The sequence below is a fragment of the Alosa alosa genome, chromosome 12 (genome assembly GCF_017589495.1).
Source record: "Alosa alosa isolate M-15738 ecotype Scorff River chromosome 12, AALO_Geno_1.1, whole genome shotgun sequence".
In the NCBI taxonomy this organism is placed as follows: Eukaryota; Metazoa; Chordata; class Actinopteri; order Clupeiformes; family Clupeidae; genus Alosa; species Alosa alosa.
The window spans coordinates 12,222,402-12,243,486 of NC_063200.1; the positions used below are offsets into that span (position 1 = coordinate 12,222,402).

At 49.6% G+C, this 21,085-nt stretch overlaps 1 protein-coding gene across 1 annotated transcript in view; it reads left to right on the forward strand.

The window, feature by feature from the left end:
- Window positions 1–4,518: 4,518 nt before the first annotated feature.
- Window positions 4,519–21,085, forward strand: part of LOC125304841 (potassium voltage-gated channel subfamily C member 1-like) — a 32,930-nt gene continuing 16,363 nt past the window's right edge. The window contains exons 1-2 of the mRNA XM_048259349.1: window positions 4,519–4,560; window positions 6,090–6,637. Coding sequence (XP_048115306.1) covers window positions 6,125–6,637 — 513 coding nt within the window. The 5' untranslated portion in view covers window positions 4,519–4,560; window positions 6,090–6,124. The remainder of the gene's footprint in view (window positions 4,561–6,089; window positions 6,638–21,085) is intronic.

Consider the following 21,085-nt stretch of genomic DNA (forward strand, 5'->3'; position numbering starts at 1 on the left):
TACATCTGTAATATAATACCTATCCCTATCAGTTAGGACAGGAATATGAGGGGGTACATATCTACCAGTCATCTTTTTAATCATCATCCATACTTGATTGAGTGAAGTTTCTCTATCTATTGATGAGCAAAAGTCTCTCCAAGATTCTCTTTTCACCTCTTTAATAGTACGTCTAGCTAGTGCCTTCTTGTTTTGATAGTCCAGTAAATTATCAGTGGTTAAAGTTTTAAGTAGTAGCTTTAAAGCCTTGTTTCGGTCCGTTATTGCTTTGGTACATTTATCATCCCACCAGGGAACATTCTTCATATTACTTTTCCCCTCACTCATTGGTATAGACTGTCTTGCTATAAAATAGAGATATGAGCTTATGCTATCATTCATGTCATTTACATTCTGCTCAGAACCTGGTGCACATTCAGCCAATTCTGTAGCCATGTTCTGGAATTCCTCCCAGTTAGCTTTCCAGAAAAGCCACTTATGGTGTACATAATTTGGATCAGCCCTGATTTCCACATCCACTTTACACCATATAGGGAAATGATCACTGCCAATAGTAGTTGTTTGGTCAGTGCACCATTGACATCTGTAAGCTAATCTTCTGTCAACTAAGGTTAAGTCAATGCATGAGGGTTCATTCTTACGGATATTGAGTCTAGTGCCAGAGCCATCATTTACACACACTAGCATTCTGTCATTAATTACTTCTTCAACCACCATGCCATTCATATTTGTATGCTTGCTACCCCACAAACTATTGTGGGCATTAAAATCGCCACACCAGATCTCTGTGTGGCTCCTCTTAGTAATACTATTTAGGAGATCACCTGTTAAGGCTTTGCATGGGTTATAATAGTTGATGATGGTATATGTTTCCTTAGACCCATTCAAAATTTCTGTGACAATACATTCATGTTCCCCGCTTACTTTAATACACTTATAAGGAATGCCTTCTTTGATGAAGGTTACACATCCACCACCTCTTTCATAACCCCTGTCATACCTAATCACACTATAGCCCTTAATGACAAATTGCTGTGATTTCAACCAGGTCTCCTGAATACAAATCACCTCAGGTTTATCTGTTAGTTCATGAATATATCTTTTAAGTTCCTGACCATTAGCTATTAAGCTTCTTGTGTTCCATTGTAAAATGAAAAACACCATAATCCATTCAAGCACTATCTTGACTCTGGCCATATTTACGATTTATCATTATATGGATCTCATCCATTGTAGCAGTAGACCCCAAGAAACCATTGGCAATTTCCACAATAGAATTAATCCTATCACGTTTCCTTTTGATTTTCATGGTTGTGTTCATTACTGTACACAAGAATGCAATAAATTCATTTTTCTTCACCAATAGTGTGTCCTTTGTTATGTAATTGTTACATGCACATTTCCTTGGTTCTGACATCGGCCTAGTCGAGTGCTGACTTCCATTCAGTAGACCCTGCTCATTCATTTGACTTGCTCTGTTATATTGGCTCCCTGCAGTGCTAGGTCGGGTTAGGGACGGAGGAGCGTTAGTGGCCCTGTCTTTCTGAACCGTCTTAAGGGCATTCGCATAAGACATTTTACTCATAACTTTGTATTTCTGCACTTCCTTTGCCTCTTTCTGTTTTTCACAGCCACCATACGCAGCACTATGTGGGCCGCCACAATTGCAGCATTTTAACGCATTTGCTTCGCACTTATCATACTCATGGTCCCCACCACATTTCGCACCTTACTTTCCCTTTGCATTGGCTTGCAACATGACCAAATCTTTGGCATTGGAAACATCTTAACGGGGGAGGAATATATTCGCGCACCGTGTAAGACATAAATCCCATTTGAACTCGCACTGGCAAATCTTTAGTAAAAGTTAGCAAAATTGACATGTTGTCAATTTTCTCTTTGCCTTTTGTCAGATGTTTAACCTCAGTTATTCCAAACTGGGACAGATTCTCTTTTATCTCTTCTACAGAGACAGAGGTAGGGATTCCTGATATGACCCCTCTTGTTCTAGACATTGTACCAGGAACATGCATAGATATCTTGAGATTATTAAGTGTGTTTTTCTGCAGTATGAGTTTGCGTTGCTCTTCTGAGTTGGCATATATCAGTAACCTACCATTCCCCAAGAATGGTGGATATTCCCTATCTCTTTCTGAATGGCCTTAGTGATATGAATGGGATGAAGGTCTGGTCCACCTTTAGCTTCAAAGGAGACAATTAATTTCCATGTGTCAGTCACGCTACCTCCATTAGCACTGGACCGTTCTCCATCAACTCTAGACTTTTTGCTTATCACTGACACCATTGAATCCCCACCACTGCTATCCCTGTCAGACAACTTCCTCACTCGACTAATTTGTTCCAAAAACATTTCATCCACATCACTAAGACTAAAGAGCCCGCCAGACTTTTCCCCCATGATCACTCATCATGGGGCGTTTTGAAAGATCGTACCTGTCAAACTCTGTAGGTGACAAAGTAGAAAAAGCTGCTGGGCAGATTGGTCTACACACTTCTGCCATCTAATTTCCACTGGATTTTTTTTATTTTCGGTGCCGTTTAAGAAGTATAGTCTATAGTATACTACTTAAACGGCACCGACAATCAAAAAATCAATTTTCATTGGATTGATTTCCGAGAAAAGGAACTACTCATCCCATAAACCACCGTGCCTCACTGAATAATATAGGCAAATTCGGCACGATTTTATTCCAACCGGCGACAGCACGCGAACCCTTTCCTCCAAACAGTGATTTTTATATAGTGAATGTGCAGTTAATGGCAGTTATTTCATGAGTAATCGTGTAAATAATAGTGTTTTGATATTTAATTTTATATTTATCATCGTGTATTTTATATCGTGTGTGTGTGAACGCGGTTAACGTTAACGGCAGTGCTTCATAACGTTACCTGACTCATCCTATGCTGTCATCACTGCTCAGTCGGGCTGATGCATGGACTGGAGCATGGTCTGCTCTTGGACCACCATATTCAGTTTATTAATTTGCCGTGAATTATTACACAAAATGTTCATTAAATGCATGAAGTATTCCTGGGTTAATGATTGATATGAATCATACAGTATGAAGGCTACAGTAGCCTAGCTAATGTTAACTAGCACTGCTAGCAGCATTAATAGCTTAACTCACCACAACTTTGTAGGTCCTGGCCCTTACAAAACCCACAAACTGACTCTCGGACACAGAAATAGTCTAGTCAATAATGTGACCCGATTTAAAGTGCCTTTTTACCCCTTTGGACACTCACTAAAACATAATATATTTCATACCTGTGTTGCAGCATGTAGGCTAATGTTAGCTGCATTATGTAATGACATACAATGTCGAAAATGCTAAAGGTTAGCCTGTCGGCTACCTGGAAAGTTTGAGTTTAAACTAACATTTACAGTGGTCTATTTGATAGTGTATTGGCCCTGACTAAGTTCGTGTGATGTATAAACCCCAATCCTTGTTGATACAAGTACCAATATTCATCAAGAAAGTTTTTAATCACATTAAGATTTTCGCCATAGGCAGTAAAAGACTCCGCCATCTTTGTCAATATTTTTCGCTGAAAAAGTTTCAAACTACGGCCTCTCCACCAATCAGAGGCATCACTGTGGGATTGTTCAGGATTGTGGGTAATGAAGTACTTATCCAAGAGATCGCGAATAAAAGGCATTTATCTCAAAACAAGGTTAGTGCCCCATGAACTCTTGGTGTCTATAGGAGCATATACAATCGCTTAGTACAGCCGTAGCTGGTTTTAAGTCTACCACGTGCAGTTAAGTTTTTATGGCTTATACCGCAATTGTCAATGGAGAAATTGCATTGAATTTTTACATCCGGCATCGGCTGTGGGCGGGACTGTGCAGCTCTATAAAACTAATATTTCTAGTTTTGCGTCACGAACGTCAGTGGCAACAAGTGGCATATCGCTTAAAATAAATGTATCCTACTGAATAGTAAAAAAACAAGTAGGCTAATCCATCTCTCATTTTTCAAAATTGAACAGATACGCGGCTTGGCCCACCGCCTATAAGTTAGTAAATTATGTAGCTACAAAAAATAGATCGTTAGACTTGATAACATTAAGTTTAGTCAAGTTGAATGCATGAATCTGTAGTCGGAGACAGTCAATAATAATAAAGTCATTTAGTTAATATTTTGTGGATAAATTGGGTCTAAAATAAGTATAAAGCATTGTTATTGGTGAAAGTTGTTTTATTAGCATAATTGTTCAAAATATGCTAAAATCTTTATCATGGAGATGCAAAATGTACCCCGAATGATCCACAAGTGGTAGGCTATTCCTTCAAGAAATGCAGATCTAGTTCTGTCAATGCTCTCTCTCTCTCTCGCTCGCTCGCTTTTGGGATGAGCTACAGCTACTTTGTTCACAATCAGTGGGCTGGACCCATAGCCTTGCCTCGTACCCCACCCAATGAAGTTTCATGACAGGCATTAGCCTACAGTCTAATAAACTACCTCAACACCAGGCTCTTCCGAATCCACTGTTTTTCGCATAGACAGTAAGGTTTTTTTTCGGCATCATTCGAAGGTAGGTAACATAAGCGTTGATTTGAAACGATGATTGAACCCTTTTTGAGCATTTTGATAAAAAAAAAAAAAATAGGCCTAAACATGATTGTACAGCCTACCAGCTTCTATCGGTAGGGGAGAGCCGGGACGATTGAAACACGGGACGAATTAAACAATCCAGTTTTCTCCGAGTGTTATGATGATAAACCGACGTCCTTCGGTCAAAACATAGAGCATGTTAACCCCCTTAAACGAGTTTTGATGCGCAAAAGTAAACTTCATTAGCGGTTACATTTTTTCGATTATCAATGAGTGTTTTTCATTTAAAGGTTTGACTTAATGCTTATTCAGTAGATCATTTAGTGTTCTCCACAATCCCAGACTTTCATATCGCATGCTTGTTTACATGGAAAGCAAAACAAGCTATAGTGACATGTCTGTGTCGGGACAATCGTCTCGACCAGGCTGTAACTCCATGTATTTTAATTAGATGCACAAATAGCTGTGTTTAAACAATTATTTATGGACGTAAGACATAGAAAAACAGTTTTAGGAAGATGAAAATACATTTGGGCTCACCAGGTAGGGGGTTGAGTTTCCCCATGTTATCCTATGGAGACTGACGGCCGGTGGGTCGTTAAGCCTACTTATTTGGATGTGCATTGACCTAACCCACGTAAAAACCTAGTGAAACGACATTTTCAACAATATAAACATGATATAAATCGGAAAGCTTACCGTTCTAGCTATAAACATGGCAGAATCATCCACAGGGCATGATATTTCCAAAACCGCTTCATACACGCTTCATGATGATGGCAATGAGTTGTTAAGACATGCACAAAGACGTATAGGCCTGCAACAATATACCTAAAATAAAACCTTTTGGTACCATTCATGATATGTAGTAAAATGTCTAAGTTGTTGGACGTGTATATGGCTTAAACTGTATGTTTCATTCGTCCCCATGTAGTTTCAACTGTCCCGACCAGAATGAAACATTACGCACGTCCCACTTTTGTTGTAATAATTCCTAAACGGTTTTGTTCAAAGCTGAAAATGCATCTGTATTTGACAGAGGACAGATGTAGGTTACTAGTGACCAAATATTAGCTTTCAGTGTGGTACGATCGCTTTGTAAATTACGTTTAATTACAAAGTGTTTCAACTGTCCCGGCTCTCCCCTACCAGTTGGTAATTTAGGCCTACTGTAAATGGCTGGATATCAGTCGGATACTAGCATATATTTTCCCCTAGCCAAAGAAAAAGTCAAACAAGCGTCAAGAGTTTTATTTTGTTAATTCAAAATCCATGCGTTATAGGCTACGCATTGCGTTTGAGTAGCAATTCCATAGGCTACTCAATCGCTACTCAAACGCAATGCGTAGCCTATAACGCGTGGATGTCAATGAATTGCTATCTTTTGAAGAATCATAAAAGTAATTGTCACAGTAGTTATGTAAAGGACAGATATACATGTTATAGAATGCAAATAAATATATTTTTCCAGAACAATATCACTAACTATATCCAGTGTTTGTAAAACAGGCAATAAAACTGCCTCCAGGATTTCATCATAAAAGATGTTCAGTGCTTCCAGCCCACATGCTCACCCAATGCAAGTTGGACCTGCAGGCTCTGAAGCAGAGAGGGTTGTAATTAATGTTGGTGGCCTGCGACATGAAACTGACAAGAGCACCCTCATGTCCATCCCGGGCACACGCCTCACCAACCTAGCCTCTGACTCACAGAAACATTCGACCTCTGAGTTTTTCTTCGACCGGGACCCGGGAGCGTTCGCCCCCATCTTAAACTACTACCGCACCGGGAAACTGCACTGCCCGGCAGATGTGTGCGGTAAATCGTTTGAAGCGGAGCTTTCCTTCTGGGGAGTCAGCGAAACCGACGTGGAGCCGTGTTGCTGGAAAAACTTCCGACAGCATCAGGATGAAGAGGAGGCGCTGGCTCAGTTCGAGCCGGATGAGGGATCCCCAGACTACAGCACCCAGGAGGGGGGACCGGGGAGAATGCAGACAGCTTGCATGCCAAAAATGTGGGCCCTCTTTGATGATCCCCATTCATCTGTAGCAGCCATGGTTTGTTCTTTCTTATTGTTGTGATAATTGCTGTAATCCATATGTCCATGGATGCACGATCTCTTTTTTTTATCTTTCACATATCTTTTTGTTTAATGAGTTGTGTGATGTTGAGGAGACTACACTAATTACAGTGTTTCCCACAGAATTTAATTCTATTTGTGGTGGTAGGTTTGCAGAATTAACCTGAATACAAAAGTTTTTAACAAATTAGCGCAGCGGGGTTATGATGCACAATTTACAACAACCAGATTTAAGCATAATTTAGGATTATTAATGTTGTCTTTAAACATGCATGTAGGTTCGTTGAGAGACAGAGAAACAAGGAGAGGCTTTACAAAGGTGCACATAGCTCTAGATAAACAAGGAGAGGCTTTACAAAGGTGCACATAGCTCTACAATATAAATATTGTGATGTCACGAGAGGCTGCGTTCTGGAGGGCCGCTACGTTCCCCTGAGATGGCTGCAGTCACGGACAGCTTTGGCTCCATCTGCTGGGGGAGTTGGAAACTCCACCCCTCAAACACACGATATCCCAACACACCTGAGACCGATCAGGGCCTGATGAGCTGAAGGGCTTTTTAAGGCCCAGAGACACAGTTGGTGGTAGAGTGGGATTTGAGAGACAAGCTCAAGTTGTGCTCTCAGAGGAGCTACAGACGGTCGAAGTGGCACTTTCTACCTGAAGACTGGAATACTTACCACCGGATTGGCCACGGGCTGCGGTGCTGTCTAAAGTAAGGCTGAAGACTAGTTTTCACAAAGAGATTTACCTGAGGGAATCGGGACTATGACTTTTTTTAGTTTGAAGAGACCTTGTTTAAGTTTTGACGGTTGAACAATCAACCTTATCCTTAGTTACCTTTTTGTTAATTCCCCAGAACTTGATTAAAAACCTTCGTTATACCCTAAATTTGTGTCCTTGCACTGCTGAACTGTCCCGCCGAGAGCCGTGTAGCCTCTCATGATATCACATATGGTGGAGAATGCGGGCATAGTTCATACGCGAATAGTGCATGTCAGAGAAGGACACTGAACTTCTGATATCCCAATTTTCTAAATTGGCCGTGAATATCCCGCCAAACAAAATGGAGGCCATTTTGAAAGCCCTGGTGGCTGGCCAGCAAGCCCAGACGCAAGCGAACGTGGCTCTCTTGGAGGAGCAAAAGAGAGCCAACCTCCTGAAGTCAGAGGAACTGCAATTTCAGAGACAGTTGGCCGTTCGTAATGTCCGCCCAATAAGGGCGAGTGATTTTATAACCAAAATGGGGCCACAGATGGCGTTGAGGCGCACCTGCACGCCTTTGAAGCTACAGCCACGAGGGAAGCGTGGCCCAAGGTACAGTGGGTTGGACTGTTAGCCCCTTTCTGTCGGGAATCGCTGAATGCTGTCCGGGACCTGGCCTCTGACAGGGCTGACTGACTTCTGAGGCACTGAAGGCGGAGATCCTCAGCAGAGGTGGGCTCACCAAGTTTGGCATGGCCCAGCGGTTCCACAGCTGGACCTTCCAACCAGACCAGCCCCCCCTGCACAGATGCAGGAACTTGTCCGGATCACGAGGAAAATGGCTGGACCGGAGAAGAGTACGACAGCTGCAGTAGTGGAGGCGTGGTGGTGGACAAATGCTTACGGGCCCCTGCCTTATGAGGCCCGAAACGGCTCATTAGTCAACAGGCCTTGACGACAGCGACCCCTAACCGTGGAAGCCGTGGAAAGGTACCAAGCCACAGCAGAGATGCTTCGGGCTTCCAGGAAGGAGCCCCAGAGTGCGTCCCCCCATACAGGCGGGAGGAGCCCGTCCAAAGAACCCCAAGGGATCCAATCCAGCCACTTCAGGAGCTGTCCAGGCTCCAGGGGAGCCCGAACCAGCCGGCACCAGGAAGAGGACACCGGGAGAGTGAAACCCGCCAGTGTTACCGGTGTGGGAGATGGGACACATCTCCTGGCAGTGTGGGGAACCAGCGGATGAGCCTATGCCCACTGCTGAGTCCTCCAGCTCACCACCGCCCACCTTTTTTTGCTTCACTGCGTGGGAGTCGATAGATGGCGCCAAGAACGACCCCCCACCTGCCCGGTGACGGTGAATCACCATGATGTGGAGGCTCTGCTAGATTCCGGTAGCCGGGTCACCCTGGTGCATAAGGATCTGGTGGATTCATCGTATCTGACCCCAGGGAAAGTCCTCCCGGTCTCCTGTGTCCATGGAGACACCAGAGACTACCCCACCACTGAACTCGCGATGACCACCACCAGGGGAACCATCCTCCGCGACAGCGGGTGTGGTTGATTCCCTACCCGTTCCTGTCCTAATTGGGCGAGACTGCCCAGCCTTTCACCAACTGTGGAGGGAGACTCAGGAGAGGCTGACCCGAGTACCTCGGAAGCGGAGAGGTAAGACGTATCCGGAGAACCCGCAAATACAACCCTCAGAACCATTAACTCCAGCCTGTGCTCTTTGCAGGGGATGGCAGGTGCCCAGGCTGACTCAGAGACTGGTCCAGACACGGAGGAAGAGAACATGGTCCCAGGAAGTGCTCCAATCTCCAGCGAGGAAGACGTCCATGGCACCAAAGAGCTTCCCCCTCTCACAGGCCAGTATGGTACAGCCCAGTTACAGGATCCCACTCTTACAAATGCTTTGAAGAATGTGCAGGTGATAGAGGGAGTGGTGCTAGGGGATAGGACAAGCCCTACCTACCCCCATTTTGCAGTAAACCGGGGGTTAGTGTATCAGGTGGTACAGAAAAATGGTGAGGTGCATGAACAGCTCCTTGTACCACAGCCCCACCGGGCCACCGTACTCAACCTAGCACACACCCACCCGCTAGGGGCCCACCTAGGGGTGGAGAAAACGAAAGAAAGGATCTTGCGACGCTTCTTTTGGCCAGGGGTGCACAAAGAGATAGAGAACTATTGTCGTGGTTGCCCTGAGTGTCAGCGGGTGGCGCCAAAGCCCACATATAGAAACCCGCTCATTCCCTTGCCCATTATCGAGACCCCGTTTGAGAGAATTGGACTGGACATCGTTGGGCCCTTACCGAAGAGTTCCAGGGGACATCAGTACATTCTGGTCATCCTGGACTATGCAACCCGATATCCGGAGGCCATCCCGCTGAGGAAGGCTACGTCCAAACAGATCGCCAAGGAGTTGTTCCTTCTGTCAACTAGTCTGGGGCTCCCGAAGGAGATATTGACAGACCAAGGGAGTCCATTCATGTCCAAAGTTATGAAAGAACTCTGTACTCTGCTGAAAATCAAACAGCTGAGAACGCCGGTCTACCACCCCAGACAGGCGGGCTCGCCGAACGCAATTTTAACAAAACTCTAAAATCCATGCTGCGGAAGGCGATATCGGGAAGATGGGCTTAACTGGGATCAGCTGCTACCGTACCTACTGTTTGCGGTGAGAGAGGTACCTCAATCGTCTACTGGTTTTCACCCTTTGAGCTCTTGCTGTCTTACAGACCCCGAGGACTGCTGGACATCGCGCCAAGGAGGCCTGGGAGGAGCAACCGTGCCGACAGCGGACCCCCTGATCGAAAGCATGTCGGGGCCATGAGAGAGAATGAAGGCTGTCTATCCCATGATGCGTGAACACATGGAGACTGCACAACGGCAACAACAAGCCTCCTACAATAGGTCTGCTCAACCCAGAGTTTAAGCCGGGGACCGAAATGCTGGTCCTGGTGCCAACCGTGGAGTGCAAATTCCTGGCAACCTGGCAGGGGGCCATATGAGGTCATTGAGCGGGTGGGAGAGGTAAACTACAAGGTGAGGCAACCGATAAAAAGAAAGCCTGAGCAGATTTACCATGTTAACCTGTTAAAGAAGTGGCACGCCAGGGGAGGCGTTGTTCAGTTGTCTACCCCCACAGAGACCAAGGAACCAGGGAGAGAAAGAGGTTCAGGTGGGTCCAAGCCTGTCCCCACATCAACGGCAGATGGCCCTGGAGTTGGTGGATCGCGAACCGAGATGTCTTCTCCTCCCTACCTGGGCACTGCGGAGGTGGTCCAACACGAGATCCGCACCATGCCTGGCAAAACGGTAAACCAGCGCCCTTACCGCGTGCCGGAGGCTCGTAAAGTGGTGATTCAGGAGGAGGTAAGGAAGATGCTGGAGCTGGGGGTGATCGAAGAGTCCCAAAGTGCCTGGGCAAGTCCCATTGTACTGGTTCCCAAACCAGACGGGTCGGTACGATTTTGCAATGACTATCGGAAATTAAATGAAGTGTCGAGTTTGATCGTGCCCCATGCCTGGGGTGGATGACTTGATAGACTCCTTGGGGCATGCTCGCTTCATAACCACCCTTGACCTCACCAAAGGCTACTGGCAGGTGCCCCTGACCCCGGCGTCGAAGGTGAAGACGGCCTTTGCCACACCAGGGGGGCTCTACCAGTATACCCGGCTCCCGTTTGGTCTCCACGGAGCGCCTGCCACGTTCCAGCGTTTGATGGACCCGGCGTCCGCACCCCACAAGAGGTAATGCTGCAGCATGTTTGGACGATGTAGTCATCCAAAGTCCCGATTGGGCCAGCCACTTGCCCCTCGGTACAGGCTGTGATTGATTCACTCAGGGGAAGCAGGGCTCACGGCAAACCCAAAAGTGTAGGCTGGCCTTCAGCAGGGAACTACTGGGGGGTACACCATTGGGCGGGGTTGGTCAAGCCTCAGGAAGCCAAGTTGCGGCCATACAGGACTGGCCACGACCCATCACCAAAAACAGGTGAGGTCATTTTTGGGCCTAGCCGGCTACTACAGACGGTTTATTACGGATTTTGCTACCATTGCTGCACCTCTAACAGAGCTGACAACCAAACGCCACTCACAAATGGTGAGGTGGACTCCCGAGGCGGAGGCGGCCTTCGTCGACCTGAAGCAAGTCCTGTGTTCCAGTCCGATCCTGGTGGCGGACTTCAAGAAGGACTTCATTGTCCAGGCGGACGCCTCGAGGTGGGTCTGGGTGCTGTACTCGCCCAGGCACATGACGGTGAGGAAACATCCGTTCTCTACCTCAGCAGGAAGCTACTTCCAAGGGAGAGGAACTATTCCACTGTGGAAAAGGAATGCCTCGCTGTGACCTGGGCCCTGGAATCCCTGCGGTTCTACCTCCTGGGTCGACGGTTCACGGTGGTGTCGGATCATGCCCCTCTACAGTGGATGGCCAGGAACCGAGACTAACAGTAGGATTACCAGATGGTTTTAAGCTTGCAAGCATTTAACTTTTCTGTTGTTCACAGGGCTGGCAAGCGGCAATCACGCGGATGCCCTGTCCCGGGCTTCTTAAGCCTTCTTCCTCTTCACCCTGACGGGGACGCCGGTCTCGAGGGGATGTGTGATGTCACGAGGCTGCGTTCTGGAGGGGCGCCACGTTCCCCTGAGATGGCTGCAGTCCCGGGACAGCTTTGGCTCCATCTGCTGGGGGAGTTGGAAACTCCACCCCTCAAACACCTGATATCCCAACACACCTGAGACCGATCAGGGCCTGATGAGCTGAAGGGCTTTTTTAAGGCCCAGAGACACAGTTGGTGGTAGAGGGGGGGTTGAGAGACAAGCTCAAGTTGTTGCTCTCAGAGGAGCTACAGACAGTCCAAGTGGCACTTTCTACCTGAAGACTGGAATACTTACCTGAAGACTGGAATACTTACCTGAAGACTGGAATACTTACCACGGATTGGCCACACGGAATGCGGTGCTGTCTAAAGTAAGGCTGAAGACTAGTTTTCACAAAGAGATTTACCTGAGGGAATCGGGACTATGACTTTTAGTTTGAAGAGACCTTGTTTAAGTTTTGACGGTTGAACAATCAACCTTATCCTTAGTTACCTTTTTTGTTAATTCCCCAGAACTTGATTAAAAACCTTCGTTATACCCTAAATTTGTGTCCTTGCACTGCTGAACTGTCCCGCCGAGAGCCGTGTAGCCTCATGATATCACAATATATATATATATATATATACAGTGCAACCGGAAGTTTTAAGACCCTTTCAAGTTTTTCCACATTTTGTTATTTTTCAGACTCATCTTAAAATGGATTCCATTCATTTTTTTTCTCATCAATCTACACACGCTTCTACTTGATTGGAGTCCACCTGTGCCTAAATGAATTCACTGGAATTTATTAGGAGAGTCACACATCCCTTTATATATATGGTCTCACTGTTGATGGTGTATGTGAGTTAAAACCAAGCCACTAAGGGTCAAGAGAATTGTCCTAGACCTGCGAGGACAGGGGTTGTGTGAACACACAGATCTGGCCCGAGATACAAGAACATTTCTGTAGCATTGTAAGTGCCCAAGAGCATGGTAACCTCCATCATTCTCAAATGGAAAAGTTTGGAACAACCAACATTCTTCCTAGATCTGTCCGCTCAGCCAAACTGAGTAATCCGAGACAGATGGCCTTGGTCAGACAGGTAACCAAGGACCCAATGGTCACTATGAATGACATCCAGAGTTCCTTTGAGAGGATGAGAGAAGTGTAAAGAAGGACGCTTTGGAATATTTCAGTCTTTTATTTTGTATAAATTTACAAAACACTTGTGGAGTGTTGGTGTATTGTGTGTAGATTAATGAGAAAAAATGAATTGAATCCATTTTAAAGGTGCGATTTGTAGGATTGTTACCGAACGTTCTGCAGGCCAAAATCAAAACACTGGTGAACGTTCCTCAAGAACTACCTGACGAGAGCCCTCTTCTGGGTTGCCAGATGTAATTAAGACTTAGCTAATGTTGAGTGGACCTGCAGCTGCTTTAACGTTTCTCCAACCATGACCCAGCTACACATTACGGAAACAGTTGAAAACAAAAATGCCTCTCTAACCAACGTAACATTTAGCTGAAATTAGCGATGCAGATGAAGTTTAGCCTAGGCTACCTGTTGTGGGAGAAATATGGCCAGCTCTGCGTCCAGACTTGATATTCTTCGTTTGACGAAACGCGATCACCATCTCAGGGAAGCTCCTCCAATGTCCACTTTTTGTTTCTTGTTTAAATTTTGGAAAATTGCCTGCCTCTCGTAGGCGTTCATGACTACAACTGACAGCTGTTGACAGTTGGCCTTTGCTGAATTTGGCAACCCAAATGGGAGGACCAGCTAGCCCATTATTAATACGCTATTCTAGAATGAATGGTTCAAAACATAAGCAAAAATTCCAAGACTTTCAGCCCCCCATAACTCATTTTTTTCATGGGTTTCTGGGGTTAGAGTAATGTTGTCAAATAAGCCATTACTTCAATTCATCGTGTTTCCTTACTCTCTGACAACATATGGTGATTATTTTTGGAATGGTTACAGTTTATTTTCCATTATATCCTACATACTGGACCTTTAAAGATGAGTCTGAAAACATAACAAAATGTGGAAAACTTGAAGGGCCTGAAAACTTTCCGGGTTGCACTGTCAGACACCAAAACAGGGCGAGGACCACAAAGCGTCACGCTTGAAGGGGTTATTTAAGGGTTGGGGTTACAGGGTTTCCGGAGTTCCAAGAGTCTGCGTGTGTGTGTTCCCCAATAGCCGGCAGCAATGGCAGGAGCTGGATGATCCGGGGAAGTCCTGGGGAAACACACACACACAACAACAGGTGAAACGAAGCAGCAGTACAGTCAAGGGCTGAGCTGTATTCGTTAGAAGAGACGGAAGGCAGGTCAAGATTACCGGGGCTGGAGATCAAAGAAGTAGTCGAGCGGTCTGGGTTCACAGGCAAAGAGTCAGAGTCGTTTTCCAAGACAGGCGGGTAACTGGTGCGGGTTTGCAGGCGATCTGACAAGTGTGGACTGAAAAAGCAAGGCTTTATATACAGGGCATGATGAGTGGTGAATGCAGTGCAGCTGGTAGGTAAATCCAGGGTGAGGCAGAGCAGAGCAGGAACAGGTGGGAGTCATCAGACTTCAATCAGCGCATGTTACCAGGCAGAGAGAGCTCATGACAGAACCCCTAAGGGGGCGCCAGAAGTCCCCAAGAGTGACACCTGCCTTGCCGAGGGTGGAGGGGAGAGCCGGGTGGAGGGCTAGGAATTCCTCCCGGTCCGGTCAGGAACATCCTCATCCCTCGGAGGGGAGCTGGAGGGTCGCGGGACAGAAGACGGGACAGGTACCGGACAGGGTCAGGCACAGGACAGGAAGCCGGGCGGCAGGGCGGTTGGGACCCCCCTGGGCTGCCCCACGGATTACAGGGTTGATCCAGGATGCAGACGGGTGGAAGTCGGCGATGAGTGTCCGGTCCACAATCCGACTGGCTGGACCCCAGGTTCTCCCTCCTCAGGCCCATAGCCCTCCCAGTCGATGAGATACTGGAGGCCCCTACCTCGCCCGTCTGGACCCGAAGAAGGCGCCGAGCGGTGCACACCAGCCCACCGTCCCAACGAGGGGGCAGGAGGAGGAGGAGGAGGAAGCGGCACGGGACCAGCGGGCTTTCATGCGTCCGGGCTTGCTTTGAAAACATGGAAAGTAGGGTGCACCCTCATGGAGGTTGGCAACTGGAGCCGACTGCCCGGTTGGGCTGATGACCCTCTGGATAGGGAACGGGCCGAGGAATCGAGGTGCCAGTTTAGCGATTCCACCCCGCAGTGGAGATCCTTGGCTGACAGCCACACCTTCTGGCCAACACGGTGGCCGGGTGCAGGGCGATCTTCGGGGTTAGCCCCAGTGGGCATAGCTGACAGCTGGACTTGAGTAGCGTGTACGAAGCTGGACCAGGTGCCACGGGCAGCGGGCGGGCATAGGCGAGGCAGGCGGGGCGGGACACATCTCCCCTCTGGCTGGGGAACAGGGGGCTGGTAGCCATACACACACTGGAAAGGGGTGGACATACCAGTGGCAGAGCAGGTGAGGGAGTTGTGAGCATACTCTATCCCGCGCCAGTTGTTGTGCCCAAGCCTGGGTTTTGCGAAACCATGCACCGGCATGCCCAGCCCCTGGTTTGCCCGCCTTTCGATTTGACCATTGGACTGGGGGTGGAACCCAGAGGTGAGACTCACTGTGGCCCCTTTGTGAAGACAGCAGAACTCCTTCCAGAATGTGGAGGTGAATTGCGGACCTGTCAGAGAACAACATCCCTGGGGAGCCCGTGTAGACGGAAGACATGATCAAGAACAGCCTGGGCAGTCTCTCTGGCAGATGGCAGTTTAGGAGGGAAATGAAGTGAGCCATCTTGCTGAACCGGGTCAACCACAGTGAGATCAGTCATCCCACCCACCTGATGGTGGGAGGCCAGTTACAAAGTCCAAGGAGACGTGGGACCAGGGTCGTGTGGGCACAGGCAGGGGCCGGAGTAAAACCCTTCCAGCCCGGGGGCGAAAGGAGGAGGACTTGTTCTGATTGCAGGGGGGAGGCACGGACGGTTTCTCGACATCCCTCTGAAAACAGACCACCAGAAGTGGGCAAGGGAGATGGCAGGTGGCGGAGCCCGGTGGCAGGCAAGGCGGGAGTTGTGTCCCCAATGTATGACCGGGACCTCAAATTCTCTGGGACAAAGAGATGACCGTCTGGGCATGCACTGGGACTGATGGTCACGGGAGGGCCTCCCCTGAATTTCCTCCTCGATATCCCAGGTCAGGGCAGCTACGGCCTTTCAGGGATGGGCAAGGCGAATTGATGCAGGTTCCTGGGAAGGGGGCGTCATCCTTATGAAACTGACGGGAGAGAGCGTCCGGCTTGGTGTTCCGAGAACCTGGGCGGTATGACAGGGTGAAGTTGAATCTGGTGAAAAACAAACAAGGCCAGCGGGACTGTCTGGGGTCGACGTTTGGCATTGCGGATGTATTGAGGTTTTTGTGATCGGGTCCAGACCAGGAGCGAACTCCAGCCAGTGACGCATTAATCCTCCAGGGGCAAGCTTGACTGCCAACAGCTCGCGGTCTCCAACATCATCATAATGGCGCTCTGCAGGTGAAAGCCGGCGAGAAAAATGCACAGGGGTGCAACTTGTTGTCCTCCCTCTGCCCGTTGAGAGAGAGTATGGCCCCCACTCTCCCACGTCTGACATCCACCTCGACAAACTGCGGTCTGAATCCGCATCTGGAGGATGGGGGGCAGTGGTGAACCGGGCCTTGAGGGTAAGAAAGGCTGTGTTGGGCCTCTGGGGTCCAGGAAAGGGTGTTTGATGCTGGTCAGAGCTGTGAGGGGAGCGGCGACGGAGCTGTAGTTCCGGATGAATCTTCGGTAGAAATTGGCAAACCCGAGGAATTGCTGCAACTTCTTCCCTATTCCCCGAACTGGCCAGGAGGTAACTGCCGGTGACCTTTGCGGGTCCATCTGGATATTGCCTTCAGCGACAATGTATCCCAGGAACGACACAGTCTGAGCGTGGAACTCGCATTTCTCCGCTTTGACATAAAGGGGAGTTCTCCAGGAGCCGTTGAAGAACCAGCCGGACATGGCGGTGTGTTGGGACAGAGTTCTGGAAAAATTAAGATGTCGTCCAGGTACACGAAGACAATTTATTCAGCATGTCCCGCGAAAGCAATGAATATCATTCACCAAAGCCGAACACCGCTTGGGCGTTGGTGAGGGCTAAATGGCGTCACTTGCAACAGCACGGCCAGTGTTGAATGGAAGGCCCTTCCACCGCCACCCTCCCCTTACTCGGACTAGAAGTGGTAGTGTAAGTATTTTAAGGTCCAGTTTGGTGAAAATAGTGGATCCTGGAGCAAACCGAAAAGCAGAGGAGTAAGCAGAGGCACCGGGTTCTTCACCGTGATCCATCATTCAGACCATAACGTTCGGTGTTAAGAGAACCATCTTTTCTTTCCCACAAAGTTAGAAGAACCCGCGAACCAGCTTTGCGGAAGACGGCTTATGAGTCCAGCTGCCAGGGAGTCCCCTGACGTAATCCTCCCAGGCGTTCTTCCTGCGAGAGCGGAAGGTGATGCCATCCTCAAAGCGCATAAACCCGGCGGGTGGCATTCACCGCCACAGCCCACGACGCAGCCATACGGCCTCGTCCTATTTCAACTCTGAGTCACGGCAACATCCAGCAATACCAGCGAAGCGCCACTGGTTTCAAAAGCTTATGCCGCCAAACGGCACGGGTGCGCGTTCCACCTTCCAAATGCGTCCGAGTCCAACGAGCGAGCATCGCGGCGACTGGTTTACGCATTCCATGGCATCGAAATGTCCCGACGCAGGTGGGAAGCGGATGGTCTCGGTGGTTTCCTGGACACCATCATTTCATGGGCTGCATGTTTGGTAACTGCGCCATTCATTGACCGCCCAGGGGCCCGGCTGGAACAGGAGTGACAAGCCGATGGCTTTCCGCCCAGCTGACGGTGCAAGTCCTGTGTCAATAATGTTTGCTTCTGGCGCCAGGTTCCCAGGGTTTGCGCGTGGGTGGAATCAGACAGGTGAAGACAGACTTGAATAGTCACGATGGAGGGCGAATGTTCATTGAGCCCATCCGGATTCTACATCTGGTGAGTCCGACCTTTCGCCGGACAGGTGGCGACTGGATGACCATCACCACCAAAGTACAGGCAATAAGTTGTAGACGCCAGCCTGCAGGTTAGGAGGCTTTACGATCTCCATCGTTCGAATTCGTCCCGCCACGGACGGTGTGGTGCAGCGGACAGAAGTAGCGCTGGGATACCGCAAGCAGACTCTGGCTCTCTCTCGACGAATAACCTGACCCTGCCGAGCGCGACAGCCAGAGTAAATGGCTTCCATCAAGAGTGGGGTTGATCATGGGAAACCAGCTCACTTTATGTAGTCCGGCCAGGTTGTAGAGGGAAGGCATCCACCAATGCTCTCCATAAGTTCCGCGGAGCCCTCGACTCTGCCACAGTTCGAAGTCATCGGAGTAATCCGCAACAGTCCTCTGCCTTGGCTAATACTATCAGGGTCCCCAGATGCCTCGGCTGTGCGATTCCAACCAACACTTACACCTCTGCTTAATAGGGTTGAAGGTTGCACACGCCAGTCCACGAACCTCACTGCTCCTTAGAGTCGAAATTCGCCGCCCACAGAAAGTGATCAATAACCGACCCTCTCTTCAGTAAGTCCCGCTGCAGTTCGACACGGTAGTCATTAGAACGCCTGCATCAGTTAACGCCGAACCGCCTGGTTGCCGAACCGGGCCTAAATCGTCACGGCAGTGGACTGGGCAGGAGACTCGGGTGCTGGGCCGGGTGGAGCAGGCTGGCTGGGCTGGGCCGTGGGAGCAGGCAGAGGGAGAAAGGTTGGTGAGAAGTTGAAATGATCATTGCGTTGTTGCTGTTGCTGCTGGAACTGAAGCTAAGCGTTGGTAGGCGGCTTCAGTTGTGGCGGCAGGCCGCAGGTTAGCGGGCTTACCTCTCAGTCTCTTCCAGGGCGCTGTAATACGGGTGGTTCTGGTTCGCCGGTTTCCATGTTGGTTCGACCGCATTGGGTCCATGTTTGGTCAGATCGCATCGTCAGACACCAAACACGCATTTGTAGGGACCACAAAAGGCCAGCGAAGCTTTATTGGCGTCAGGCTGGTGGGTTTCAGGAGTTCCAGATTCATGCGGTGTATGTTCCCCAATTCGCCGAAAGGCGTTCGCAGGAGCTGGATGATCCGGAAGTCCCAGTGTTCACGTACACACAACATCATAATTGAAACTAAGCAGCAGTACAGTCAAGGGCTAGGCTGTATTCGTGAAGAGAGACGAAGGCAGGTCAAGATTACCGGGCTGAGATCAAAGAAGTAGTCGAAATGGTCTGGGTTCATATGGCGCAGTCGAGTCGCTTCCAAGACAGGCAGGTAACTGCGCGGCTTGCAGACGATCTGACAAGTGTGGACTGAAAAGCAAGGCTTTATATACAGGGCATGATGAGTGGTGAATGCAGCTGGTAGGTAAATCCAGGGTGAGTGCGGAGCAGAGCAGGAACAGCTGGAGGTCAGACTTCAATCACGCGATGTTACCAGGCAGAGAGAGGAGCTTCATGACAGAACCCCAAGGACGGCCCCAGAAGCCCCAAGAGTGACACCACTGAGTGGCTGAGGGAGCCGTGGAGGGCTAGAATTCCTCCTCGAAAGGTCCGAGAACATCCTCATCCTCGGGTGTAGGGAGGGTCGACAGAAGACGGACAGGTACCGAGACAGGGTCAGGGTCAGGCACAGACAGGAAGCCGGGCGGCAGGACGGTTAGGGGACCCCTCTGGGCGCCCTACTGATTGCAGGTTGATCAGGATGCAGACGGTGGAAGTCGGCGATGAGTGTCCGGGTCCATTAATCCGACTGGTTGGCACCCAGGTTCTCTCCTCAGGCCCATAGCCCTCCCAGTCGATGAGATACTGGAGGCCCCTACCGCCTGGACCGAAGCAGGCGCCGAACGGGTGTACACCAGCCCACCGCCAACCAGGCGCAGGAGGAGGAGGAGGAGGAAGCGGCACGGGACCAGCGGCTTTCATGTACGGGTTTGACTTTCAAACATGGAAAGTAGGGTGCACCCTCATGGAGGTTGGCAACTGATTGACCGGGCGGTTGGGCTGATGACCCTCTGGATAGGAACGGGCCGAGGAATCAGGTGCCAGTTTACGCATTCCACCCGCAGTGGGAGATCCTTGGCTGACAGCCACACCTTCTGGCCAACACGGGTAGGCGGTGCCGGGCGATCTTCGGCGTTAGCCCCAGCGGCATAGCTGACAGCTGACTTGAGAAGGCGGGCACGAAGCGACCAGGTAATGCACGGCAACGGGCGGCATAGGCTAGGGCAGACGGGCAGGACACATCTCCCTCCTGGCTGGGAACAGGGGCTGGTAGCCATGTACACACACTGGAAAGGTGACATACCAGTGGAGCAGGTGAGGGAGTTGTGGAGCATACTCATCCACGCCAGTTGTTGTGCCCAAGCCTGGGGTTTGCAGAAACCATGCACCGCAGCTCTCCAGCTCCTGGTTTGCCCGCCGATTGACCATTGGACTGGGGGTGGAACCCAGAGGTGAGATCACTGTGGCCCCTAGGAAGACAGCAGAACTCCTTCCAGAATGTGGAGGTGGTTCATGGACTCGGGTCAGAGACAACATCCTGGGGAGCCCGCGGTAGACGGAAGACATGATCAAGAACAGCTCTGGGCAGTCTCTCTGGCAGATGGCAGCTTAGGAGGGGAATGAAGTGAGCCATCTTGCTGAACCGTCAACCACAGTGAGAATGACTGGCCATCCCACCTGATGGTGAGGCCAGTTACAAAGTCCAAGGAGACGGGGACCAGGGTCGCGGTGGGCACAGGCTGAGTAAACCAGCCGGGGCCGAGGGAGTTCTTGTTCGATTGCAGGTGGGGCAGGCACGACGAGCCCCTCGACATCCCTTCTGAGCAGACCACCAGAAGCGCCGCGCGAGATGGCAGGTGCGGAAGCGGAGCCCGGGTGGCAGGCAAGGCGGAGTTGTGTCCCCTACCATGACCCGGGACCTCAAATTTCTGGGACAAAGAGATGACCGCCTGGGCATGCACTGGGACTGATGGTCAATGAGGGCCTCCTGAATTTCTCCTCG